The following is a 13,049-nucleotide window of genomic DNA, read 5'->3' as shown; positions in this document are numbered from 1 at the left end:
CATGCGTGAGAACACCAACTGTTCCGGACGACTATGTGATCACACTCGCAGTAGCTGATGTGAGTAAGACCTTTAAACAGGTTAACATTAACAAGGCTGCAGGACCAGATGGATTACCAGGACACATACTCAGAGCATGGTCTGACCAGCTGGCAAGTGTCTTCACTGACATTTTCAACCTCTCCTTGACCCAGTTTGTAATACCTACATGTTTCAAGCAGACCACCATAGTCCCTGAGCCCAAGAATGCGACGGTGGTAGGCCTGATCTCCGATGATGATGAGACAGCCTATAGGGAGGAAGTCGGAGACCTGGCAGTGTGGTGCCAGGACAACAACCTCTCCCTCAACGTCACAAAGACAAAGGAGCTGATCGTGGACTATAGGAAATGGAGGGCCGAGCATGCCCCCATTCACATCGACAGGGCTGTAGTGGAGCAGGTCGAAAGCTTCAAGTTCCTCGGTGTCCACATCACTAAGGATCTATCATGGTCCAAACACATTAACACAGTCGTGAAGAGGGCACGACAAAGCCTCTTTCCCGCAGGAGGCTGAAAAGATTTGTCATGGGCCATCAGATCCTGAAAACATTCTACAACTGCACCATCGATAGTATCTTGACAGGTTGTATCACCGCTTGGTATGGCAACTGCTTGGCATCCGACCACAAGGCGCTACAGAGGGTAGTGCGTACGGTTCAGTACATTACTGGGGTAGAGCTCCCTACCATCCTCTATACCAGGCAGTGTCAGAAGAAGGCCCCAAAAATTGTCAAAGGCTCCAGCCACCCAAGACACCGACTGTTCTTTCTGCTACAGCACGGCAAGTGGTATCAATGCGTCAAGTCAGGAACCAACAGGATCCTGAACAGCGTCTACTCCCAAGCCATAAGACTTCTAAACAAGACGGCTAAATAGCTAATCAAATGGTTACCCAGACTACCTGCATTGACCCTTTTTTGCACTAATTCTCTTGCACTGACTCTATGCGCACACACTGGACTGTATCCACACACTCACACATACTTACACACACACATACTGACGCCACACACACACACACCATATGTCCACACACACATAACATGCACACACATGCATACTGACACCACACACACACACACACGCTGCTGCTAGTCACTACCTCAATTACCTCGCACATCGACTTGGTACTGGTACTCCCTGTATATAGCCGTGGTATTTTTAGTCATTATTATTATTCGTTATTCACTGTGTCACTATTTATATATATATATATATATATATTTTTTAATGGTATCTTTAATACTGCATTGCTGGAAAAGGAACCGTAAGTATGTATTTCACTGTTAGTCTACACCTGTTGTCTACGAAGCATGTGACAAATAAAATGTGATTTGATTTGATTTGATCTGGGCACATGCCTGCTTAGAAGTATTCTATAACACACCATAACAAACATTATGATGCAGTAATAATGATGGGCTGCTCTTTGACACTCCTTAATCTATCTTAATAATGTTTACATATCTTGCATTACCCATCTCATATGTATATACTGTATTCTATACTATCTATTGCATTGATTTGACAAAAACATTAGAAACGCATTATAATGCTGTGACCAGGAATTATGAAGCACTGTTGCTGTACATTATAAGTGATTATGATTATACTTACAATGCATTAGGAGTATTGGTATACGGAATTATGATTATTTATGTGCATCTATAACGATGCTTGCATACTGCATTATTACTCTATCATAGTGCATTATGAGTACCTGAATAATGCCAGAGCACATGCACCTTTGCCCTTCCAGTCACCAAAGTGCTCTTTTCGGTGGTGGTATAATTTTTTGTCATGGTTATTCAGAACCCACTGCCTGCAAGTATTCATAAAATTCTCATCTATGCTTCAGAACACAACAATTTTGCGTCTTCATTGTTGACCAATGACTAGTCATCAGCATTGGTGCGCAAAGGAGGGCGTGCATATCCAGATTATTGACCAGAAATAACATTAATTTCCTCCAGTTTTGTGTGGTAGGTTTTGACACTCTTATGTAGGTGTCATAACCAGCCATAAAATAACGCAATATACAGTACCAGTCAAAGGTTTCGACACACCTACTCATTCAAGGGTTTTTCTTTATTTTTACTATTTTCTACATTGTAGATTAATAGTGAAGACATCAAAACTAGGAAATAACACATATGGAATCATATAGTAACCAAAAAAGTGTTAAACAAATCAACATATATTTTATCTTTGAGATTCTTCAAAGTAGCCACCCTTTGCCTTGATGACAGTGATTGTGGAGGCCAGGTCATCTGATGCAGCACTCCATCACTCTCCTTCTTGGTCAAATAGCCCTCACACAGCCTGGAGGTGTGTTGGGTCATTGTCCTGTTGAAAAACAAAATGATAGTCCCACTAAGCGCAAACCAGATGGGATGGCGTATCGCTGCAGTTTGCTGTGGTAGCCATGCTGGTTAAGTGTGCCATGAATTCTAAATAAATTACCAACAGTGTCACCAGCAAAGCACCCCCACACCATCACACCTCCTCCTCCATACTTCACAGTGGGAACCACACGTGAAGATAATCCGTTCACCTACTCAGCATCTCACAAAGACATGGCGGTTGGAACCAAAAATCTCAAATTTGGACTCATCAGACCAAAGGACAGATTTCCACCAGTCTAATGTCCATTGCTCATGTTTCTTGGCCCAAGCAAGTCTCTTCTAATTATTGGTGTCCTTTAGTAGTGGTTTCTTTGCAGCAATTCGACCATGAAGGCCTGATTCATGCAGTCTCCTCTGATCAGTTGATGTTGAGATGTGTCTGTTACTTGAACTCTGTGAAGCATTTATTTGGGCTGCAATTTCTGTGGCTGGTAACTCATGAACTTATCCTCTGCAGCAGAGGTAACTCTGGGTCTTCCTTTCCTGTGGCGGTCCAAATGAGAGCCAGTTTCATCATAGAGCTTGATGGTTTTTGCGACTGCACTTGAAGAAACTTTCAAAGTTCTTGACATTTTCCATATTGACTGACCTTCATGTCTTAAAGTAATGATGGACTGTCATTTCTCTTTACTTATTTGAACTGTTTTAGCTATAATATGGACTTGGTCTTTTACCAAATAGGGCTATCTTCTGTATACCACCCCTACCTTGTCACAACACAACTGATAGGCTCAAAAGAAGGAAAGAAATTCCACAAATTAACCTTTAACGAGGCACACCTGTTAATTGAAATGCATTCCAGGTGACTACCTCATGAAGCTGGTTGAGAGAATGCCAAGAGTGTGCAAAGCTGTCATCAAGGCAAAGGGTGGCTACTTTGAAGAATCTCAAAGATAAAATATATGTTGATTTGTTTAACACTTTTTTGGTTACTATATGATTCCATATGTGTTATTTCCTAGTTTTGATGTCTTCACTATTATTCTACAATGTAGAAAATAGTAAAAATAAAGAAAAACCCTTGAATGAGTAGGTGTGTCAAACTTTTGACTGGTACTGTATGTCACAACAGGTCTAAATATATGTGTCATGACAGTGTTATGACCATATTATAACAGGTTATGACAAGTTATGTCAGCTGTTATGAGATATTATGACATGGTTATGACTGTGTCATAACATGTTATCATGCTGGGTGTCAAGTGTTACCTAATTTTCATATTTCAGATAGGCCTAGTTTGGGGGCCTACTGGCTATATGTCTGACGATAAGCAGCTGTAACATCGCACTGCCTTCAACATTATGGGATGAAGATGTAACATATTCTGGAGAATTTATTATGATATGTGCTTTGTATGCACATAGGGATATACCTGTGCAGGGCACATGCCCCTTTGGCCTTTCGGTGGTGGTATAATTTCCCCCAAAATTTTTGTTGTTGTTCTTAACCAACTGCCCACAAGTCATTGTTAAATTCTCATTTATGCTTCAGAACCAAAATCTTGCACAGGTGTGCATAGCAAGATGAGTTTTCCAAAAACAGAGTAGGCCTACATTTATCATCCATATAAAATACAGTTTAGCGACCTACAACTGACTCATCTTTGCCAGAGCAATAGGCTACTTGGCGATTTGATTGATAATATGCATATTTCAGATAGGCCTAGTTTGGGTGGCTACTGGCTATATGTCTAACGATAAGCAACTGTAACATCGCACTGCCTTTAGTATTATGAGATGAAGATGTAACATATTCTGCCGAATTTATTACGATATTTGTGAGGAAGAACAGGGCTACCCGGCTGGCAACCAGCACTCTGCAGGCAGGCTGCCCTCCAAAGTCATGGTGCGGTGCAAAATATGCTTTCCCTCCGATCCTGCAACCTCCGCTACAAGTAGGCAGTATGATTTTGCTTGCTCTGGACTCCAGAGAAGTGACATGATATAACCCTACTTGATGTTGTCTGCTAACATGAATGACTTTCAGCTCCAAATGGAGGTGTAAAATGCATCACCGTTTATGGGTGTAATGACAGGCTACATTTACGCAGTGATTGTGCACGCATTTTCGTGTGTGCACATGTGCGCGGTGGTCGCAAGTTTTGTACCACTCCTTTTTGGGGGTTGAGGATCAAAAAGTTTGAAAAACACTGGGATACATGATAGTGGCAATAAATGGAGTTGGGTTATATATAGTAATGGTAGGCTACAGTATTTCTTAAAATCTTATTTTGACTGGAATTGTGTTGGTGTAAATACAGTGGGGAAAAAAAGTATTTAGTCAGCCACCAATTGTGCAAGTTCTCCCACTTAAAAATATGAGAGAGGCCTGTAATTTTCATCATAGGTACACGTCAACTATGACAGACAAATTGAGAATTTTTTTTCCAGAAAATCACATTGTAGGATTTTTAATGAATTTATTTGCAAATGATGGTGGAAAATAAGTATTTGGTCACCTACAAACAAGCAAGATTTCTGGCTCTCACAGACCTGTAACTTCTTCTTTAAGAGGCTCCTCTGTCCTCCACTTGTTACCTGTATTAATGGCACCTGTTTGAACTTGTTATCAGTATAAAAGACACCTGTCCACAACCTCAAACAGTCACACTCCAAACGCCACTATGGCCAAGACCAAAGAGCTGTCAAAGGACACCAGAAACAACATTGTAGACCTGCACCAGGCTGGGAAGACTGAATCTGCAATAGGTAAGCAGCTTGGTTTGAAGAAATCAACTGTGGGAGCAATTATTAGGAATTGGAAGACATACAAGACCACTGATAATCTCCCTCGATCTGGGGCTCCACGCAAGATCTCACCCTGTGGGGTCAAAATGATCACAAGAACGGTGAGCAAAAATCCCAGAACCACATGGGGGGACCTAGTGAATGACCTGCAGAGAGCTGGGACCAAAGTAACAAAGCCTACCATCAGTAACACACTACGCCGCTAGGGACTCAAATCCAGCAGTGCCAGACGTGTCCCCCTGCTTAAGCCAGTACATGTCCAGGCCCGTCTGAAGTTTGCTAGAGTGCATTTGGATGATCCAGAAGAGGATTGGGAGAATGTCATATGGTCAGATGAAACCAAAATATAACTTTTTGGTAAAAACTCAACTCGTCATGTTTGGAGGACAAAGAATGTTGAGTTGCATCCAAAGAACACCATACCTACTGTGGAGCATGGGTGTGGAAACATCATGCTTTGGGGCTGTTTTTCTGCAAAGGGACCAGGACGACTGATCCGTGTAAAGGAAAGAATGAATGGGGCCATGTATCATGAGATTTTGAGTGAAAACCTCCTTCCATCAGCAAGGGCATTGAAGATGAAACTTGGCTGGGTCTTTCAGCATGACAATGATCCCAAACACACCGCCCGGGCAACGAAGGAGTGGCTTCGTAAGAAGCAGTTCAAGGTCCTGGAGTGGCCTAGCCAGTCTCCAGATCTCAACCCCATAGAAAATCTTTGGAGGGAGTTGAAAGTCTGTGTTGCCCAGCGACAGCCCCAAAATATCACTGCTCTAGAGGAGATCTGCATGGAGGAATGGGCCAAAATACCAGCAACAGTGTGTGAAAACCTTGTGAAGACTTACAGAAAACGTTTGACCTGTGTCATTGCCAACAAAGGGTATATAACAAAGTATTGAGAAACTTTTGTTATTGACCAAATACTTATTTTCCACCATAATTTGCAAATAAATTCATAAAAAATCCTACAATGTGATTTTCTGGAAAAAAAATCTCATTTTGTCTGTCATAGTTGACGTGTACCTATGATGAAAATTACAGGCCTCTCTCATCTTTTTAAGTGGGAGAACTTGCACAATTGGTGGCTGACTAAATACTTTTTTTCCCCACTGTAAGTGCAGCATTTATTCCAAAATAGTTTACTTATCAGATTGAGCTGCTTTCCACTCTTATTGTAATAACTGCTCAATGCTGAGTCTTTGATTGCAGTTGCAGGGATTTTTTGTTTGTTTGAGCACATGCCCCCAAAAGGTCTGTGCACAGCCTGAAACAGAATCTGGCCTTACAGAAGACGTTGATATGGCAAATCTCCTTTAAGCCCAGGAAGCAGCCATTCAACTTGCCATTCACCAGCTTTACAAGCTTAATAATGTAAAAATACATTTGTTACTCACCAAATATGGAGTTTCGATCAGCAACAATTATCATTAACTGCCGTCACGGCTGGTATGTACTTCCAAAAAAGGTCTAAATAAAAGTTTACAAGCAACTGAAAGAATGCCTATTCAGCACGGCCAAATCTCGATTAGGGCCCCCAAAAGGCACTGATTAACATAAGTAGTCCAAAACTGAAAAAGTAAAAGCCCTGTGCGACAAAATCGTACAGTATATATAAAAAATATATGGCATTTAGCTGATGCTTTTAACCAAAGCAACTTATAGTACAGTCAGCACATACATCTTTTGTATATACTGTATGGTCCCAGTGGGAATCAAATCCACAACCTTAGCGTTGCTAGCGTCATGCTCTACCAACTGAGCAACAGAGGACGACTGTGTTGTGTCATCATGAATTGCGCAGAATGTTTCACTTTACTGAAAGCAGACAATGACCACTTTATAATTGTATTGTAACAGCTTATGGGGTATTATATCTGTCTGCCCTAGGCATTTCATCACTTTACCTAAAGTAAAGCTATAACACACCATAACAAAGATTATAATGCAGAAATAATGATGTGCTGCTCATTGACAAAAACGTTACAAATGCATCGTACTGATGGTCATTATAATGCTGTACGATCCTTGAGGGAAAAGTGACCAGCAATTATGAACCACTATGTTGCTGTACATTATAAGTGATTATGGTTATACTTATAATGCATTAGGAGTACTGGTATACAGAATTATCAGTCTTTGTGTGTCTATAACTATGATTAGTTGAGAGGGTTTCAGGCAGGAAACCCTCTCAACTCAAGCATGATTTCAATTCAGTCCTCTTACCCAGTGCTGTGGAAAATGCTGATATAACATCTACACTGTAGCAGGTTATATACATTGCGTAACACAATATCCTCTGTGTTCACTCTGCAAACAATGAACCCCTTTGTGTCTGGCGACAAACCCCCCCGATGCCTCAGAATGAATTATGGAATGAGTGAAAAGCCAACCTTGGAAAAGGGGAAAGTTATAGTTTTGTCATAAGCGTGGAGCAAATGAATGACGAGGGCTGTTCGCTGCATGGTTCACAGTTTTTTTTGTCTAGTAAACTTTTCGAAAATGAGCCTGATTAGGTGGTGCGCTTTCAGGCAGCAGAGAGTTCATATTATGATCTATTGTACTGTAAACTATATTCAAGATCTTGAGTTTGACGGGGGAATGGCTTGTGTTAGGGAATGCTTTCTCTCAAGTTGTCGATCATATTAACCATATTCACCTCTATTATGTTGCAATTCATTTCCTATTGGATCAACTGATGCAGTTGATTCCTGTGGGTCACACATTTATTGGCCTATTCTCTCCTCCCTCACAGCAGCCTTTACAGGAGTGGAAATCTGTCAGCTCCCCAAAGAGGAAGGCGCCTGCGCAAAGTTTGTTCTCAAGTGGCACTACGACCCCCTTAGCAAGAGCTGCACACGCTTCTGGTACGGAGGCTGTGGCGGCAACCAGAATCGCTTCGAAACTCACGAGGAGTGTGAGAAGGCCTGTGGAAAAGCAGGTGGGTCTCGCTAGTCATCATATCTGTTTCTGTGTGTGTGTGTGTGTGTTTGTGTCTGTCTATCTGTATGTCTGTCTGCCCTGCCAGTGCCTGTCCATCTATCTGTCCATTCATACATCTAGTCTGTCTATTTGTACAAGCATTATGTCTAGACACTGGTGTCTGCCTGCTTGCCTGTCTGTCTATTTGTCAATATGTCCATCTATTTAATCATTGGTCTGTATATTTATCTAGCAATCTAGCTGTTCCCTCATTACCCGTCTGCTTTTAGTAAGATACATTTATTGGGACTTAACTAAGCATGACAGGTTGCCAACAGTTGCATATAAACAGTTTTGCTTCCATATGGGTGGGTAAACAAAGGATAGTGTACAGTAGTATATACCTTATCAGAGGTGGATGTTCCATCTGTCAATCCATCATCTAAAATTAATTTCTCAGGTACAGACATGTTATTGCAAATATTCTGTGTGTAAATAAATGCTCAGTGGAGTTTTCCTTCAATCTTGTCCTGACGGCAGCTCTGCCTCCAGGGCAGAAGGCATGGGATTGGTTGGATGAAAGCCGTGAAAACCACGGGCGGCGCTCACAGCGACGAGTGAGAATGAAAGGAAAGAGAAGAAAAGCTTCACTAGGTGGTAGGTTGGTGGTAGAACGGGGGCGTAACAAAGTTACTTTGTATATGAGTTGCCATATACAAAGTTGCTCTTTGGAATCTTACCACAACCCCTAACCTTCACCAATAACATATATTTTCTAAACTTAACCCAACCCCTAACCCTAACCTTAGCCAATTGGGATTACTTGTCTAACCTTAACCAATCACATTTGTTTCTGCCCTCGCGGCATACCTGCCCTCAGAACAAGATAAATTAAATGCAGGGAGAATTGGTTTTGTTTTAAAATCATGTCTGTCTTCTTTCCTTCTTTTCACCGACAGCACCTGTCAACCAAGGAGTCATTGCCGCAATAAGAACGTAGGAGGACATTGATTCATTGTCAACGTATACCTCTACTGAGGAGATTCCGAGGAAAATCAACAAAAATGGCCAAAGAGAAGCCGTACCAAAGGAGAGGTGGCTGCACTGGATTCCACAAACAGGATTTGATCAAAATAAGTCTTGAAGTAGTCTTTTTCACACACAAAAAAAGAAAGCAAATCAATTTGCTGCATGATTCTTCCTACTGGTGCTACATAGTGTTTTTTTTTTGTTTTTTTTTTGGTTGAGTTGCGGAGTACATCCAATGTTTGTAATATAACATTTCTGGAACAGATACAGAATATGTTTTTCATTAAATGTTAAACTCATGAGTATAAGGTTTCATCATTGTTTTCAGTAATGTGTATGAATATCATGGGACAGAGATTATAAATCCTTATTTACATACGCACATGCACATACACTCACAGGTCCACAATGACTTTGAAAGAGTCATCATAGGTTTATATTAATTCAATACTCCAATACAGACTTTCCCTCACCATGCTAAAGACACTCATAATCCACGCTGATGTTTACACAAGTCCTATCTGGCAGTGTGTATATAATGACAGTTAAACCAATTCATAATGTAATGTAAATGCACTTCTGGAATCACTGCCTCAAACACGCATGTTCAGGTTTTTGAATATGGAATGTACTTATCAAACAGTTAGTGTTTTATTGTTTTGTTTTACTTAACTTTGTGTTTCATCTGGGAACGGGGGAAATAAACATTTATTAGACTTTCTAATCAACTTAAGCATTGGATTTCTTCTTTTTGCCCTCTTGAATCACCAACTGTCCAACACGCTGTGTATCTAACATCAAAATATGTCATCAAAGGAAGAGCAAAATACTGGTGAAAACGCAGGAAGGAAGGAATGAAACCAATGAAACTCTATTCTGTTTGGTCTATTTGAACATGGGAATCAAATGGACAGTACTGTGTTAAAGGGGAATTGCAGGGTCTGTGCTGTACACTCTTAGAAAGGTGCTATCTAGAACCCTTTTATCTAAGGGTGTAGGGCTGGAGGAGATCTGGTACATGAGAGCAAAGCCCTTTAACGGTACTGACTGGTCCCTGGGGCCTGTGAAATGTCAGACTGACCTAAAAAGAGAGAGGCCAAAAGCCAAAAAGGAAGACTTAACCGAGTTAGTGAGAGATCCTGTGGGTGTGTGGGTGTGGGTGTGGGTGTGGGTGTGTGTGTGTATGTGTGCCATACTGACACAACATAGGATAGTTTTTAGAGAGGAGTGGGAAAAGGCCAAGCAAAGCACTTACCGGCAAACAGAAGTAATTTGAGGCAAGGGATTGATCACCTGACCACTATAGAAGTCTGGATGATATACTCCAGGTGAAATAGACCTACTAGGCACCATTTAAGTTCCACTGTTGAATATATAATTGCCATGGTTTGATTGGCTTAAAGGATCAGACGCTTTTTTTCAATTTTCCCCTAAAATTACTTACCCAAATCTAACTGCCTGTAGCTCAGAACCTGAAGGAAGGATATGCATATTCCAATGTGCCGAATTGGTCAGTTGACTACATTTGAATATAAAAATGTATTTTATCAAACAAAACTATGCTACATTTTATCTCTGGGACCCTCAGGATGACAAATCAGAGCAAGATTACTGAATGTAAGTACATTATTTACCTTCAGAGGTGAATGTATCAAACCAGTTGCCGTGCTAAGTTTTTTGATGTTGTGCACTCTCCTCAAACAAAAGCATGGTATTTATTCACTGTAATAGCTACTATAAATTGGACAGTGCAGTTAGATTAACAAGAATTTAAACTTTCTGCCCATATAAGACATGTCTATGTCATGGAAAGTTTGATGTTACTTACAACAGTCATGCTAATCACATTAGCACATGTTAGCTCAACCGTCCCGTATACGGGACACCGATCCCATATAAGGTTAATATTGTGCTCAATAAGTTGCTGCATTCATCTAAGTGATCAAATTCATGTTAATTGTGACAAGAGAAAGTATTTCTCTGTGGTCTATTATACATTTTTATCACAACATCAACCTGTCTTGACCGGTCTCGCTAAGACTGGTAGACCATACTTTATACTTCTGAGGCTATTTTACCCTCTGATCCTTAAGTGGATGAGAGACACTGAACCTTGCCTGTCACAGGCAGAGATAACACTGGCCTTGTCCAAATGGTTTACAGGGACCCTCTCATCTTTGAAATACTAAGTCTGCACTTTCATGCTGGCTGCAATGAAATGCTGGCCTGTGTAGAAACGGGTCAAGTCCAAGGAGCTCAAACTGTTCTGGGGACTGTGGAGGAGAGGTGATTAATGAGTTTGGGCTTAGTAGTGTTAATTTAATTTAATTTAAGTCATTTAGCAGACACTCTTATCCAGAGCGACTTACAAATTAGTGCATTCAACTTATGATAGCCAGTGGGACAACCACCCTTTTTTTAATGGGGGGGTGTTACTGTTATACCAGTCCAGGTATTCCTTAAAGAGGTGGGGTTTCAAGTGTCTCCGGAAGGTGGTCAGTGACTCCGCTGTCCTGGCGTCGTGGGTGAGCTTGTTCCACCATTGGGGTGCCAGAGCAGCGAATAGCTTTGACTGGGCTGAGTGGGAACTGTGCTTCCGTAGAGGTAGGGGGGCTAGCAGGCCAGAGGTGGATGAACGTAGTGCCCTCGTTTGGGTGTAGGGTCTGATCAGAGCCTGAAGGTAAGGAGGTGCCGTTCCCCTCACAGCTCCGTAGGCAAGCACCATGGTTTTGTAGTAGATGTTAGGGGGGTCACTGGCTCCTTCTCTAACTCAGCACAGTAACTCCAGATGTTCTACCTCTGCAGTTGTTTTGATGGCCAAGATAGGACTGTACCCTTCACAAAAACGTTCCTTAAAAGCGCAAAAAATGTAAGCCCTATCGCAAATGAGACATTTGGATCAGGGAAGGAGGGGAAAGGCTTCCAACGCCCTAACCTCTTTTTAATGTTGATCACCATGGTAACTCAAGTCAACAAGCAACAGTGTCACAACATTTTGACTGAACTTTACTTGAATCTCTTTGGAAGTATTTATCAAAAGATTATTGAAGGGGAAATCGCTTTTTTGATTGGACCTTGCAAGACTGTCAAGACAAGCATATGTTTGATTGTTTCGTTTTTTTGTCTTTGGACTAAGTATGTTATCAAATAGTAGAATGATAGTACTGTAATTGTTATACTTATACATGTAATCTGGATAAGCTTACAAAGATGTAATAGTGTACACTTTCTGAGTAAGCCCTGTTGGCCGTGTGGGACTATTGTACAGTACTTCCAGGACAATTACCTCATGGCTGTGATCTATTTGCTGATGAGGGAGTGTTGAGATATCCCATGCTAAGTGTTCAGAGACTTACTTGTCACATAGCACTTAATAACATACGTGCTTGGGGACTTTATGTAACCATTCACTTAGCATGCATTCAGTAGTGAACGGTCTCCACTCAAATTAGCTGCTGGCAATTAGAAGAGACATGGGGTGTACTCACTAGGAAACAAACGGAATCAAACGGGCCGAAACCAGGAAAGACTAATGTGAATTTGTCTGTTTGTAAAACATTTTGCTACAGTGTGCACTAATGAATACACCCATGGCATTCCCACCAAGTCTCTCAGAGTGCGCTGCTGGAGCTGTTTCTATGAGGAGTGTGGTGTACCGTTATTTTATTATTCCGAATGTTTAGGTTTGATTTGTAAAACAAAACAAAAACTGTTAAACTCTTCTCAACAGCTGTGTGTTGCATGTGTAAGTCTAATTGCATGGAATCAAACACACACACACACACACACTCAAACCATAGTGCACTCAGGCACATACAGACATACTGGATACAAGCCTCATTCTGTTTTCCAGTTGGGTTTGATCACACAAGCTTTTCGTGCTTGCTCTGCATGCTCTTTGTTTGTAA

At 41.2% G+C, this 13,049-nt stretch overlaps 1 protein-coding gene across 5 annotated transcripts in view; it reads left to right on the top strand.

Moving 5' to 3' along the window:
- Window positions 1–9,869, top strand: part of LOC121536624 (collagen alpha-3(VI) chain-like) — a 63,499-nt gene extending 53,630 nt beyond the window's left edge. For 2 of the 5 annotated variants that reach the window (XM_045206542.1, XM_045206537.1), the window contains 3 exons: window positions 7,949–8,131; window positions 8,653–8,769; window positions 9,072–9,869. In XM_045206542.1, coding sequence (XP_045062477.1) covers window positions 7,949–8,131; window positions 8,653–8,769; window positions 9,072–9,112 — 341 coding nt within the window. In that variant the 3' untranslated portion in view covers window positions 9,113–9,869. Of the gene's footprint in view, window positions 1–7,945; window positions 8,132–8,652; window positions 8,770–9,071 lie in introns of all 5 variants that reach the window. The other 3 variants (XM_045206540.1, XM_045206538.1, XM_045206539.1) reach the window with 3 other exon arrangements.
- The last annotated feature ends 3,180 nt before the right edge of the window (window positions 9,870–13,049 follow it).

This window comes from Coregonus clupeaformis, chromosome 23 (genome assembly GCF_020615455.1).
Source record: "Coregonus clupeaformis isolate EN_2021a chromosome 23, ASM2061545v1, whole genome shotgun sequence".
Lineage (NCBI taxonomy): Eukaryota > Metazoa > Chordata > Actinopteri > Salmoniformes > Salmonidae > Coregonus > Coregonus clupeaformis.
This window is presented reverse-complemented; position numbering and strand designations above follow the sequence as displayed.